At 42.3% G+C, this 13653-nt stretch overlaps 1 protein-coding gene across 3 annotated transcripts in view; it reads left to right on the forward strand.

Moving 5' to 3' along the window:
• The first annotated feature begins 6744 nt into the window (after positions 1–6744).
• STK32A (serine/threonine kinase 32A) overlaps positions 6745–13653 on the forward strand; it is a 133456-nt gene continuing 126547 nt past the window's right edge. For 2 of the 3 annotated variants that reach the window (XM_005900452.2, XM_070374572.1), the window contains exons 1-2: positions 6745–7206; positions 11384–11531. In XM_005900452.2, coding sequence (XP_005900514.1) covers positions 11480–11531 — 52 coding nt within the window. In that variant the 5' untranslated portion in view covers positions 6745–7206; positions 11384–11479. The remainder of the gene's footprint in view (positions 7207–11383; positions 11532–13653) is intronic. The other variant, XM_070374571.1, reaches the window with a different exon arrangement.

Consider the following 13653-nt stretch of genomic DNA (forward strand, 5'->3'; position numbering starts at 1 on the left):
AAATGGAGGGTCTTTGCAAAGATAGTAGCTAAAAGAAAACTTCAGGCTACTACACAGAGTTTCTACAAGTGATTAAATTGGTAGAAGTGGACAAACCAGGAAAAACTGAACATAAAATTGCATTCAACAAATATTTGAGAACTCCTGAAATTTGAAGCACTATGCTAGGATCTGATGATTTATTTGAAAACTAAGGAGAATTTTCTTATTGTTACAAGAGAGAACTTATCCTTTTAGTAACAGAATAATTTGCATATCAGACCAAAAGAAAATCAAGTTTTGTCTTAGGGGGAGAGGGTAGAGCAATCATACTAAAATTCAACTCTAAAGAGGTCCATTTTCCTCCCTAACACATCTGAGGGCTTCCCACAGCCATTATGTTTAAACTTCAAGCTCCTTTCCATAGTGTATTTGGTTCTTCAGAACTTTCTTCCATCCCCTCTTACTCCCACTATACTTACTTACTCCTTATTCACCAGTCACACTAAATCTTTTCTATGTCTCCCATAAAACTATGCTTTTTATGCCTCCAGTCTACAGATCTGGAATGCCTTGCTCTCCCTCTAACAATGCTCCATTCATCCTTCAAGACACTGATCAAATGTTACAGAAACTTCTGGCACCTTCAGCCAGAGGTAACCAGTGTTCTCCAGGGGCTCCCCCACTGGACACCTATCAATCTCAGGTTGTGGTTACACTTCCATCCAAACCAAAAAATCCTAATGTCCAGCTGTCATGTCTTAACTGTCTTTGTCGGTTTTAAATATGGCCAAAAGGTCCATCTAGTCAATGCTATGGTTTTTCCAGTAGTCATGTATGGATGTGAGAGTTGGACTATAAAGAAAGCTGAGCACCAAAGAATTGATGCTTTTGAAGTATGGTGTTGGAGAAGACTCTTGAGAGTCCCTTGGACTGCAAGGAGGTCCAACCAGTCCATCCTAAAGGAGATCAGTCCTGGGTGTTCATTGGAGGGACTGATGTTGAAGCTGAAACTCCAATACTTTGGCCACCTGATGCGAAGAGCTGACTCATTGGAAAAGACCCTGATGCTGGGAAGGATTAGGGGCAGGAGGAGAAGGGGACGACAGAGGATGAGATGGTTGGATGGCATCCCTGACTCAATGGACATGGGTTTGGGTGAACTCCTGGCGTTGGTGATGGACAGGGAGGCCTGGTGTGCTGTGGTTCATGGGGTCACAAAGAGTTGGACACAACTGAGTGACTGAACTGAACTGAAAGGTCCATTTACATCCTGAATGGTTACTGCTTTGACAGGTAATCTATCTTTTTTATATTTTCCTCCTGGACTAAGAAATAAAAAGAATGATGAATTGAACCATGTATATTACCATATCTAAAATAGATAGCTATTAAGAAGTTGCTCTATAACACAGGGAGCTCAACCTGATGCTCTCTGATAACCTAGAGGGGTGGAAAGGGGTGGGGGTGGGAGGAAGGCTGTAGAGGAAGGGGACATGTGTATACTTAGGGCTGATTTACACTGTTGTATGGCAGAAACCAACACAACACTGTACAGCATAAACATTTTTAAATGAGCATTTATTAAGAAAAATTAATAAAAAGAATGATGAAAAAGTATATAATTAAATACTATCTATTTATCAAAAACTGGTTCAGCATTTGATGTATAATGGCAGATAAGTAGATAAGACAGATACTATTCTTTCCCTTGCAGGGCCTGGGTTCAATGGGGGAAAACATAGCAAAGAATTTACATGAGCAAATTAATTATAGGTTATGATAAGTGATAAGATGGAAGAAATTAGTGTGGTGGGGAATGGAGAAAGTGGCAGGGAAACAACTTCAGGTAAGAAGTTGAGGGAAGGTTTCTCTCAATTAGAGAAAGGTGAACTGAGAGCTAACTGATAAAGAGTTCAGAACCATGTCCATGTATGAACAAGAGCCGTTCAAGTGTCCTGGTGGGGACAAGCTCAGCATGTGCTACAGAAAGCCATGATCACTGGAGTGACTAGCCCTAGATGAAGTTGGAACAACTGGCAGAGAATGGACAGTATAAGGTTTTCAGTTTAGTTCAGTCATTCAGTCGTGTCCGACTCTTTGTGACCCCGTGGACCACAACACACCAGGCTTCCCTGTCCATCACTAATTCCCGGAGTTTACCCAAATTCATGTCCATCGAGTCAGTGATGCCATCCAAACATGTCATTCTTTGTTGTCCCCTTCTCCTCCTGCCTTCAATCTTTCCCAGCATCAGAGTCTTTTCCAATGAGTTAGCTCTTCTCATCAGGTAGCCAAAGTATTGGAGTTTCAGCTTCAATATCAGTCCTTCCAATGAACACTCAGGACTGATCTCCTTTAGGATGGACTGGTTGGATCTCCTTGCAGTCCAAGGGACTCTCAAAAGTCTTCTTCAATACCACAGTTCAAAAGCATCCATTCTTTGGTGCTCAGCTTTCTTTATAGTCCAACTCTCACATCTATACATGACCATTGGAAAAACCATAGCCTTGACTAGATGGACCTTTGTTGGCAAAGTAATGTCTCTGCTTTTCCATATGCTGTCTAGGTTGGTCATTACTTTACTTTCAAGGAGTAAGCATTGTTCAATTTCATGGCTGCAGTCACCATCTGTAGTGATTTTGGAGCCCAGAAAAATAAGGTCTGACACTGTTTCCACAGTTTCCCCATCTATTTCCCATGAAGTGATGGGACCGGATGCCATGTTCTTAGATTTCTGTTGAGCTTTAAGCTAACTTTTTCACTCTCCTCTTTCACTTTCATCAAGAGGCTTTTTAGTTTTTCTTCACTTTCTGCCATAAGGGTGGTGTCATCTGCATATCTGATGTGATTGATATTTCTCCCAGCAATCTTGATTCCAGCTTGTACTTCATCCAGTCCAGCATTTCTCATGATGTACTCTGCATATAACTTAAATAAGCAGGGTGACAATATACAGCCTTGACGTACTCCTTTTCCTATTTGGAACCAGTCTTGTTGTTCCATGTCCAGTTCTAACTGTTGCTTCCTGACCTGCATACAGGTTTCTCAAGAGGCAGGTCACGTAGTTTGGTATTCCCCTCTCTTGAAGAATTTTCCACAGTTTGTGGTGATCCATGCAGTCAAAGGCTTTGGCATAGCCAATAAAGCAGAAAGAGATGCTTTTCTGGAACTCTCTTGCTTTTTTGACGATCCAGAGGATGTTGGCAATTTGATCTCTGGTTCCTCTGCCTTTTCTAAAACCAGCTTGAACATCTGGAAGTTCACGGTTCACATAATGCTGAAGCCTGACTTGGAGAATTTTGAGCGTTACTTAACTAGCGTGTGAGATGAGTGCAATAAGGTTTTACCTACTGGTGAAAAAAAGTGTCACTTTATTATCAATGTGGTAGAACCCAGTGGACAGCTTCAAGCCAAAAATGTCATGGTTGGGTTGGTACAGTATTAGTGTTTGTGTTATAAGCCATGACTCAAAAAAAGCATTTTTTTTTAAAATTCTGGATATCTAACTTATACAATGTACCTAGAATAGAATAGTCAAATTCAGAAAGTCAGAAATATACTGGAGGATGCCAGGGGTCTGGGGTGGTAGGGTGGTGGGAAGGGAATGGGGACTTAATGTTTAATGGGGAGAGAGCTTCAGTTTAGGAAAAATTAAGGAGAAGGAGGATGTGAGAGTTGTACAATAATGTCAATGTACTTAGTGCCGATGAAATGAATACTTAAATATGGTTAAAACAGTGTGTTTTATAGTATGTGACTTTTACCACAATAAAAAAAAAAAAAAACATTAAACAAAAAAATTCTGGGAATCTGTCTGGACAAGACTTCCTCACTGGTTTACTGGTCACTTCATTCTCTTACCCACGAGGGGGCTCCAAAGATCATAAAAGTATCTGGCTGGGTTAGTCTCTCTGCTGCTGCTGCTGCTGCTAAGTCACTTCAGTCGTGTTCGACTCTGTGCGACCCCATAGACGGCAGCCCATCAGGCTTCCCTGTCCCTGGGATTCTCCAGGCAAGAATACTGGAGTGGGTTGCCATTTCCTTCTCAATGCATGAAAGGGAAAAGTGAAAGTGAAGTCGCTCAGTCGTGTCCTACTCTAGCGACTAACTGCTTGATGGCAGTCTCCTTAAACAGCTTTAAGATAGGAATAAGGACAAGAGAATATGAGTGAATGAGTAAAGAAAAGGTTAAAACACAATCAGCTCTTTGAAACAGGTCTGCATTTGATAGACTATATATGATACAAGAATAAGGATCAATATTTTTTCTATAAAACCCAGGGTATGCCAAGCCTTTACATGACTGAATACATTAGGACTGATGAGTAGTTTTAAGAAAAAGTTACTGTACTGACAAAAAAATATTTACAAACCATGTGTACTCAGTCATGTCCAACTCTTTGGGACCCCATGGATTGTAGCACCCTAGGCTCCTCTCTCCATGAAATTTTCCAGGCACGAATACTGGAGTGGGCTGCTATTTCCTACTCCAAGGGATTGTCCCAACCACTGCATCACACTGGAAGCCAAAAGATATCTGAAAAGTACTGGGGCAGAATCTGGCAGCCTGCTAATTAAAATGACAGCCTTAAGGTGGCCAGTTTCTGACTACTTACTCTGCGTTCCTTGTGCTTGGTCGCTCAGTCATGTCCAACTCTTTCCAACCCACGGACTGTAGCCTACCAGGTTGCTCTGTCCATGAGATTCCCCAGGCAAGAATACTATGCTGCTTTATATATATTATTTCATTTAATCCTCCATCAATCATAGCTGATAGGAGTGAGCTTTACACCCTTTACTAAAACTGGAAACTCCAAAGCTCATTATACTAACTGTCACCAAAATCGGCTTTCAGAGACTTCCGTTCTAGTTGCAGCCCACTTTGTTGCAACCTCAGTTTTCTCAGTGATAAAATGGATATTGTTATCTCCTAGTGGAGAGAGGCTGATAAAAATATAGGTCCAATAAGTCTGTACTGCCCCTCTAATGCCATGAAGACAATCAAAAGTATTTTGGAAACTACCAGATGTTATGTAAAAACAATGTATTTTCAGTCAGGTGTCTGATTTGTGCCTTAAAAATAACATGCCTTCCTCCAAAATAAATTCTTAAAAAAAATTTTTTTTTTCTAAATTGGATTGTCCTGTTTTGGAAATTGACCAAAATCCCACTTTAAATGTTCAGCTACATATATGATCCTCTCTCAAACAGGTTTTCATAAGGAGCTGGCAATATAAAGTAAATTTCTACAGAGTTCTGCCTCCAACTCACTGTTTGGGTTTTAGGAAATTCCTTCCTCAGGACCTCCACTGTCAAAGGAGAGAGTAGGCCAGTTGAAGTTCAAGGTTAGGTCAAGTTTTACATTCCTAGGATAGACTGTACCCATGAGTGGTGTTGGAGAAGACTCTTGAGAGTCCCTTGGACTGCAAGGAGATCAGTCCTGAATACTCACTGGAAGGACTGATGCCGAAGCTGAAACTCCAATTCTCTGGCCACCTGATGCAAAGAACTGACTCATTGGGAAAGACATGATGCTGGGAAAGATTACAGGCAGGAGGAGAAGGGGACAACAGAGGATGAGATAGTTGGATGGCATCACTGACTCAATGGACATGAATTTGAGTAAGCTCTGGGAGCTGGTGATGGACAGGGAAGCCTGGCATGCTGCAGTCCATGGGGTCGCAAAGATTTGGACATGACTGAGTGACTGAACTGAACTAAACTGAACCTCAAGGTGGTTCCAGAACTCTGTGCAATTTTATATCTAGACAAATTTTAAAAAGTGGAGTCTGAAAAAATACATTTCAGCCACAGACACATTTTGTTGGACCCACATAGTTTTTAAACATTTTTAAAATTTGCCAATGTTTATAAATGACGGGAGATTTCACACAGAAGTTCTCATTTCTAGCTTCTCTTTTAAAATCTGAATTTTTGGCAACACAGAGCTGGCATTTTCACATTGCAGGGGAATGCTTGACTTGAATATAAACTGTTTCCAACCCACTCTTAGACTAGACCTACACCCTCTGGTCTCCCTGCCTCACCACTGACCACCTTCTCACACCCTGGTCATTTCCGTAAGAAACCTATGTGCCAGGAGTTATCTATTTTATATACAGTAAAGCAACTATGAAAAGTGAAAGTGTAAGTTACTCAGTCCTGCCTGACTCTTCAGGACCCCATGGACTGTAGCCCACCAGTCTCCTCTGTCCATGGTATTCTCCAGGCAAGAATACTGGAGTGGGTTGCCATACCCTTCTCCAGGGGATCTTCAAAATCCAAAAAAAGAAAAGAAAAGAAAGAAAAGAAACCTATGTGTCAATTCTCCAATGGCTTAACTGTGTGTGACTCCTGAGTCAGAGGGAAAACGTTAAGAAGTTATTTCAAGCGTGTTGATTATTACAGAGGGGAGATAGAGGGAGCTGCCATGGAAGAGAACAAAGAAACTTCGAGTGGGACTGAGGTTAAACACGGGGCCTCGGGGAGCCAAGAGATCCGGGTCTAGAAAAGGTTCTCTCCATTAATTCTGTTACACTGGACAAGCATTTTCCTTCTCTGTGTCTCAATTTCCCCAGCTGTGAAACGGGGAAATCTGTGAAACCGGAATCGTTAAACGATCCTGCAGGTCAGGATCTATAAAATTCTCAACCTTCTCTTGGATCTTCGTAACATCCCTTAGGAAGTCTAAGAATCTGCCATTCCCACATCCACTTTCCTCCCCGGCGCCGCCTGAGCTTCCTGCGCGGGGAAGGGGGTCACTTCAGGGAAACCGGGTCTCGGTCCGGGAAGTCGAGGCGTGCTCTGCCTGCCGGCGGCTCCCGATCGTGCCAAGTCGCCGCGGAACCCCGCCGCCAGCTCCCCACCGCGCTGTCCTCCTCCTCGCCTTCCTCCGGCGCAGCTTGGAACCCAGGAGACGGCTTGACCGCTTCCGCGGAGCAGGGCGCCTGGGGCCGCCCGGCCGCCGTCTGGCCTCCGCCCTGGAGCCACCCCTCCCAGAGCAGCTGCGCGCTCGGCTGGCGCTTGGACCCTTCGGCAGCCCAGCCGCAGGTGCCCGCCCGCCTCCGCCCAGCCGGCGCTCACACCGGCCGCCGGGGCACCCAGGCTGGTAGGTTCCATTCCCCGCTCACTCCTCTTGCTCAGAGTTGCTCTTTTAGCTCCTGTTCCCCGGGTGGAAGCACCAGTCTGAGCTTCTCCGAAGGCGTGAAGGGATAACGGAGCTAGGTGAGTGATGCTCTAGATCTTTTTCCTTTTAAATAAACCTGCATACTAAGAGCACTGGTGGGAAGCTAGGAAGTTGAAAGGAAAGAGAAAAAAGACAAAAGCAGGCAGTCGGGATGACCCACCACAAGCTGATAGGGACCATTCCTAGCTTCTTAGAAATGTGTACTCCACTTTGTCCACCAGCCTCTGGCTCAGGTAGAGACACAGACAGACTTCAAAAAATATTTGCGGGGTAAGTGTGGGAGGTATCAATATTTCTGCTTGTTACTCTTATCCAGCCTCAAAACAAGCCAACACTGCCTTTGATGGCTGGCTTCATCTCCACCAGAATTCCCCCCGCTCTCGCCGCCCCCCCACACACACCTGCCCCAAAGCTGAAGAATTGGAATGGTTTTATACCAAGTGCCATGGAGTCATACAGTGGACTGCTATGCAGCACTTAAAAGCAGAAATCAGAGCTGTATAATGTATAATCTACATTATACTTGTAGATAGCACAAGTAATGATCAGTAAGATGCAAAATATACCTATTGTCTGATGTCACTTAGGTGACATTTTAAAAGACACGTTGTGTGTGTAAAATCACAGAAAGTAGTCTGTAAAATGTATACAATCACATTCATAATCGCAGCTGTTTGGGGGAAGTATGAAGCGGAATGAATTTGGCATGAAGATTGAGGTGGAAAAACTATTTTCCTATAGGTTTTAATATATAAAAATGATAAAGCAAAAGTTGATGAATTATAAATAATAGTTAACTGCAAGTGATGTTAACTTGGATTTTTTTCAGGATATTTTCTTTCTTTCTTGTGTTTCTAAATTTACCTCTGTTTAAGCAGTTTTGTTGTTCGGATGCAAACAAAATAAGTTATGTCTGTGCATATCTTGTGGGAATAAAACTAGATGGTTCTGTCGGAAGTTACACCTTTTTTGCATCACAGCATAGGTTCTTCCTGCAGAAGACACCTCTTTACCTAGGGAGCCTGAGCTGCTTGGAGCAGCTCACCTGTTGACCTCCTCCCAAAGTGTAGGCCAAAGGTCAAACACTGTCTACAGTTAATAATCTGATAAGTGGCCAGGTCAAGGGGGAATCTAGAAACTCCTTCATTTCCTTAATGAGACACATTGCTGTTTCTCTTATATTTTCTGTCTAGGATGTTCGTTTCCATGGGTGGTGACTGCCCCCTTGATATCTCAAAATGATGCTTATGTAACACTGCAGAGTTAATATCAGGTTAGGAAAGGGTGTGGGGGTTGGTAGGAAAGGCCTGTAGCTCTTCTGGGCCCTGTTCAGTGGAATGGAAAAGATGTGTCTCCATTTGCCTGCTAGGAAAAAGTTGATTTCTTTCTGGATATGAGGGAAAGTTACCAGTTTGGTTATCTACAAAGGGAGAAAAAAGAGAAAGACGATTCTAGACAGGATTGGGTGTATTAAACACAATGGATAAGCTACAACCCAATAGGCCAAGTCTTCTGCCCATCCCCCAAACAAGAGTGGTTCCCTGTTTACATATTTTCTTCCTACACTAAAGAACATCACTGGATCTTTGGTAAACAAAATTGTCTGCACATCAGAACAGAACTCGGAAATATGGCAAATTGTGATCATATCCCTCTTTCTGTTTCTGACCTGACAAGTTACAAGGTCAGTGCTTAGTACACTTTGTGTTGTGGGAAGATGGGCTACTTGAGAAAAGCCTGAGATGTGAAGAAAAATCTAAGAGTGGCAGGCTTGGAGTGTGGTGTGAAAGCTATGTGTACTGAGGTTTTACTCACAAAATTGAAGAGAATATAGCCCCTGTCTGCAATATTAATAATCACAACTCCTTAAAATTGATGTTCTCTTTAGGACTAAGCCTCTCTGATGTCATCTGTGGCTCAACCTTTACTATTCCCCACTTATTCTGGACTCTGAATGCAATAATGAAACACACAGGGCACTCCATTGCTTCTCCCTAGCCTGCAAGGAAATACTAAGAGTATCCCACCCACTTCTTCCTCACTCTCTTCCTCAGGGATTACAAACCCTTTGTTTGTAGCCCAGAGATACAGTTGAGTTCTTTCTCTCTCTCTCTCTCTCTCTCTCATCTCCATCATCCCCTCTGAGCTTCCTCCAACCACCTGTTACCTCCTGCCCCTCCCTCCCCTCCCCCATATTATTTAATCTCTTGCTTCCTAATTGCTGACTCTGTCTTTGCTCTCCATTTAATGCTGCTTTTTCAAGTCCAGAAGGCACTTTGCCAGCAGTTGGCTTTCATTATGAAAAGTAGCATTTCCTTAATGAGTCTGACTTCCAAATGAAGGCTTTACTTACATTTCCTCTAATAGGAAAAGGAGCTTTTCTTCTAGATTTGCATAGGGGCTACTCAAATTCCTTTTCAATTACTCATCCTTAGTCCAGGTTCACTTGGGACACTTTTTTCTATTCTGACTCTAACTTGTATTCCTGTCATGTGCAAAAAGTTCAAGAGGAAATCAACAGGTGGCATATTAAAAATAATACATGATAAGGAAATATTGCACTAATAAAAGTAGCAATAACTAATATTAATACTTTGCAAATTATGTGCCAGGCATGGTGCTAGTTGCCTCACACAGATTGTCTCATGTTGGAGAAGACTCTTGAAAGTACCTGGGACTGCAAGGAGATCAAACCAGTCCATCCTAAATGAAATCAGTCCTGAATATTCATTGAAAGGACTGATGCTGAAGCTGAAGCTCCAATACTTTGGCCACCTAATGCTGAGAGCCAACTCGTTGGAAAAGACCCTGATGCTGGGAAAGATTGAAGGCAGGAGGAGAAGGGAATGACAGAAGATGAGATGGTAGGATGGCATCACCGACTCAATGGATATGAGCTTGAGCAGGTTCAGGAGCTGGTGATGGACAGGGACAGGCATGCTGAAGTCCATGGGTCGCAAAGAGTCAGACACAACCGAGTCACTGAACTGAATTGATGAGCCATATTTGTCCCATGCATGAGATATGCTCAAGTCATATGGCTGATATGAACTTTTAAATATTGTTTTATATAAAATCTAGGTTTTTATCCTTTTGCAGGGTAGACCTAAATATCTGGCCCCAGGGCCTGTGTTTGCACTTTAGCAACAATCCTTTTGATGGAGGCTGGATTTCGCAGGTCGCCAGTGTCCCAGCAGGCAGTAATATCTTCCCCCTGGTCCAGCTCATTCATTTGCATTTCCCTCTGGCTCTTGTAGGCATCTAAGCTTGTGATTTCTGCAGAAGGCATTGTTTCTCCCACTTGAGAGATGGGCAATTTAAAAGCCATTATCAGTGTCAGCTTTCCATACCAGTTTCCAGGAAAGTAAAGTTGTTTTTATAATTATGTTAAAAATGATCAAAGCTGTAAATATACACTTTTCAGGGCTTTTTAGCTCTTGCGTATTATCCGAGCTTCCTAGCTGCCAACAATTATTGAGCACCTGTACTGTGAAAATACATTAAGTATTATCACAAATTAAATGTGATTTCATTTGTCTTTGAGGTGAGGACTGTTATGATCTTCAAGTTCAGGGGAGAAAAGAAATATGTTCCATGAAACTCTGCGATTTGCTGGCATGGTCAAGCCCAAACTCAGAACTTGTGCCTTTGATATTATAGTAACTTCCAGGGTCAGAGGAAAGAGGGGATGTCTTTTTATGACTGAAAATTAACTTGATCACCCATCGAAAAATGTTTATAATTAACCTATTTTCTCAAAGATATAGAAAATCATAATACAATGTTTCTTTTATATGTGTTACATAGAGCACTGCTGGGAATTCCCTGGTGGTCCAGTGGTTAGGACTCAGCACTTTCACTACAGGGGCCCAGGTTCAATCCCTGGCGGAGGAATTAAGACACTGCAGGCCACACAGCATGGCCTAAAGTAATTTTTTTAAAAAAGCACTGCTGACCTCCTTTTAAACTTGTCTTCACACTTAGAAAAATATTTTGCTTTCCTCCCTCTTTATAAGTCCAGGTCCACTTCTGATGAGGCCATGTAGTGGGTGCTCCCAGATGTTAGATGTTCTCTGTTATTTCGGAAATTGTCATTTTCAAGAATGAAACATTTTACTGCAGAGGTTCAGATTAACTTAATTTCAGCTACTGTCTGTAATCAGGTACACTTTAGTACACCATATCATAAGAATTCCTTTTCTTTTTATCTCCCAGATACCTAGCTGAGGTTTCCAGACCCCTTTTGAGTGAAGATGAATGTTTCTGTTGGAATAATGTAAGTGGAAGGTCCACGTCTGGGTAGACTCGACTATGGGAGCCAACACTTCAAGCAAACCACCAGTGTTTGATGAAAATGATGATGGTGAGAAATGTTCACTAATTGTATATAAATATAGAACTTACAGAATTCAGATATAAGCTCCTCACTTCATAAATAAATTGCCATGTACTGAATTGGCCACAAAGTTCCTTCAGGGTTTTCCATAGCATCTTAGGAAAAAACCAGAGTGAACTTCTTTGCCAACCCAATAAGACCTTTAAAAAAGGTAGAAATGCAAGGATAAGCCTGAGCATAACCTTGCATGCTAAGAGCTGGATTTTACCTTCCACTTTCCATGGGACCTTGGACAGCTTTCTTAATCATGACTCTACCAATGCCCTTTGTCCAAAGGGAGCTGTGAGTGGGCACCTGGTTTCAATAGAAGACCTTGAAACTAAATGATTTATAATTCTCTGTGCTGCTCCCTTGACAGATGAACCTACCCCTGGTACAGAAAATTTCTTATATTATCAAATTTCATGTGAATAATAATACTTATAATATTATAGAGTGGAGTGAGGCAAGTTTGTGCCTTCTGAGCTTCCAACTTACATATTCCTATGGGTCCTTGCCAATTTCCACAATGCTAGGTCGTAGGAAAAAGAATCAGTTTCATTGGAGAAAAGTGAAACTTTACAGCAGCCTTATAGGCATATGCTGTTAGGTTGTCTGGGGAAAAGGTGGCCCTGGACCCCAGCTAGTAACTTGCCCAGGTGCCTCAGAGGAAGCCCCCAGAATCATTTCCAGATAGTTCTGTTAATTGGACCACAAAGGAAATGAACAATGAATGGAAATTCAGGAGATTTGAGCCCTAGTCCTCCTCTCAGCTACCTGTGTGGCTCAGGAAGTTTACCTTCAACTTCCTCATCAATCAACTGAGAGGAGAGGGTAGTAAACTTGAAGTTCTTTTTCAACTCCAGAAGTTCATCATTTTGAGATCCTAAAGGCACTTTGCAAAAATGATGAAACAGCATCTGAACCATCAAGGAAACTTTGCTAAAACAGAAACTTACAAGTTAACAGTGACTTAAAGAAGATGGTTGTGTTTTTCTTTCTCATGTTAGCAATCTAGGCATAAGTGATCCAGGTGAGATGTGACTCTGAAGGGTTAGGGACTCTGGTCTGACAAGCTGGCTTCTTTCTAGCCCTTCATAGCCTGAGTGTTACTGCCACCCTCATTGCTCAGGCTGGCTCAGCACCACATCACATCCCGGCCATGGGAAGGGGGAGAGCGGGGAGACCAAGCCCACTCCTTTTAAGGATGTGATTTGCCTGTTGCTTGTCACTTACACTCACACTTACATACCTAGTTACAAGGGAGACTGAGAAGTTTAGTTAGTTATCTTGCATGGCCATGACCTTCTAAAAATAAGGCATTCTGTTTTGTTATACAAGAAGGGGGACAATTAGCTATCTGCCATGGCTGGGGAACAAATAAAAGTCTGCTCTGGTCTTAGTTTTTGAGTTTTTGTTTGAACCCTTTAAAAAAAACAAATACCTGGCCGATCAAGATGCTTTGTTGCCAGCTGTTCATTATCAATTCAGAGATGTGTCATGACTACCTATACAAAATACTGCAGAGGAACCCTGGAATTATATGGTTTGAAAATGGTCTTAAGAAAATTTTACTCATATCTGTAGCCTTGCTTTACTCTTTCAAGCTGTAAAGTCAAGGATCTAGAGGGTGTTACTTGATTTTTTCCATGTCTAAAATAGGAAGACAAAAAGACTTGGGTTTCATGTGTTTGGTTCACTGTGGTCCCTACAGATTCATAGCTAAGGTTGTACATGATGCTGGTCCTCAGAGAAGAGAGGAGGAAAGACAGGCCAGCTTCATGCTTGTTACTTGTTAGGGGTATGTGTCATTTTAAGGTACTAGGATAGCATGATAATGAGAAAATAGAGAGGTCTAAATCTTCTTTAATCCAGCCAGCCCTTGATTTCATGGAGTGCCCAAGAAAGTTACTTCCCCCAAGGAATTGTGGCAAATGAGAAAGCAGGTATCACTTTAAAAGTAACTTTAAGGGGCTCTGGGAAAACCAGGTTGGAGTAAAATTAGGCAGAAGGAGCAAGCAGCTCTTTCTTAACACCCTCTGTGGTGGTGGTTGTTCAGCCGTGTCTAAATCTTTGCAACCCCATGGACTGAAACACACCAGGCTTCCCT

Source organism: Bos mutus, chromosome 7 (genome assembly GCF_027580195.1).
Source record: "Bos mutus isolate GX-2022 chromosome 7, NWIPB_WYAK_1.1, whole genome shotgun sequence".
NCBI lineage: Eukaryota > Metazoa > Chordata > Mammalia > Artiodactyla > Bovidae > Bos > Bos mutus.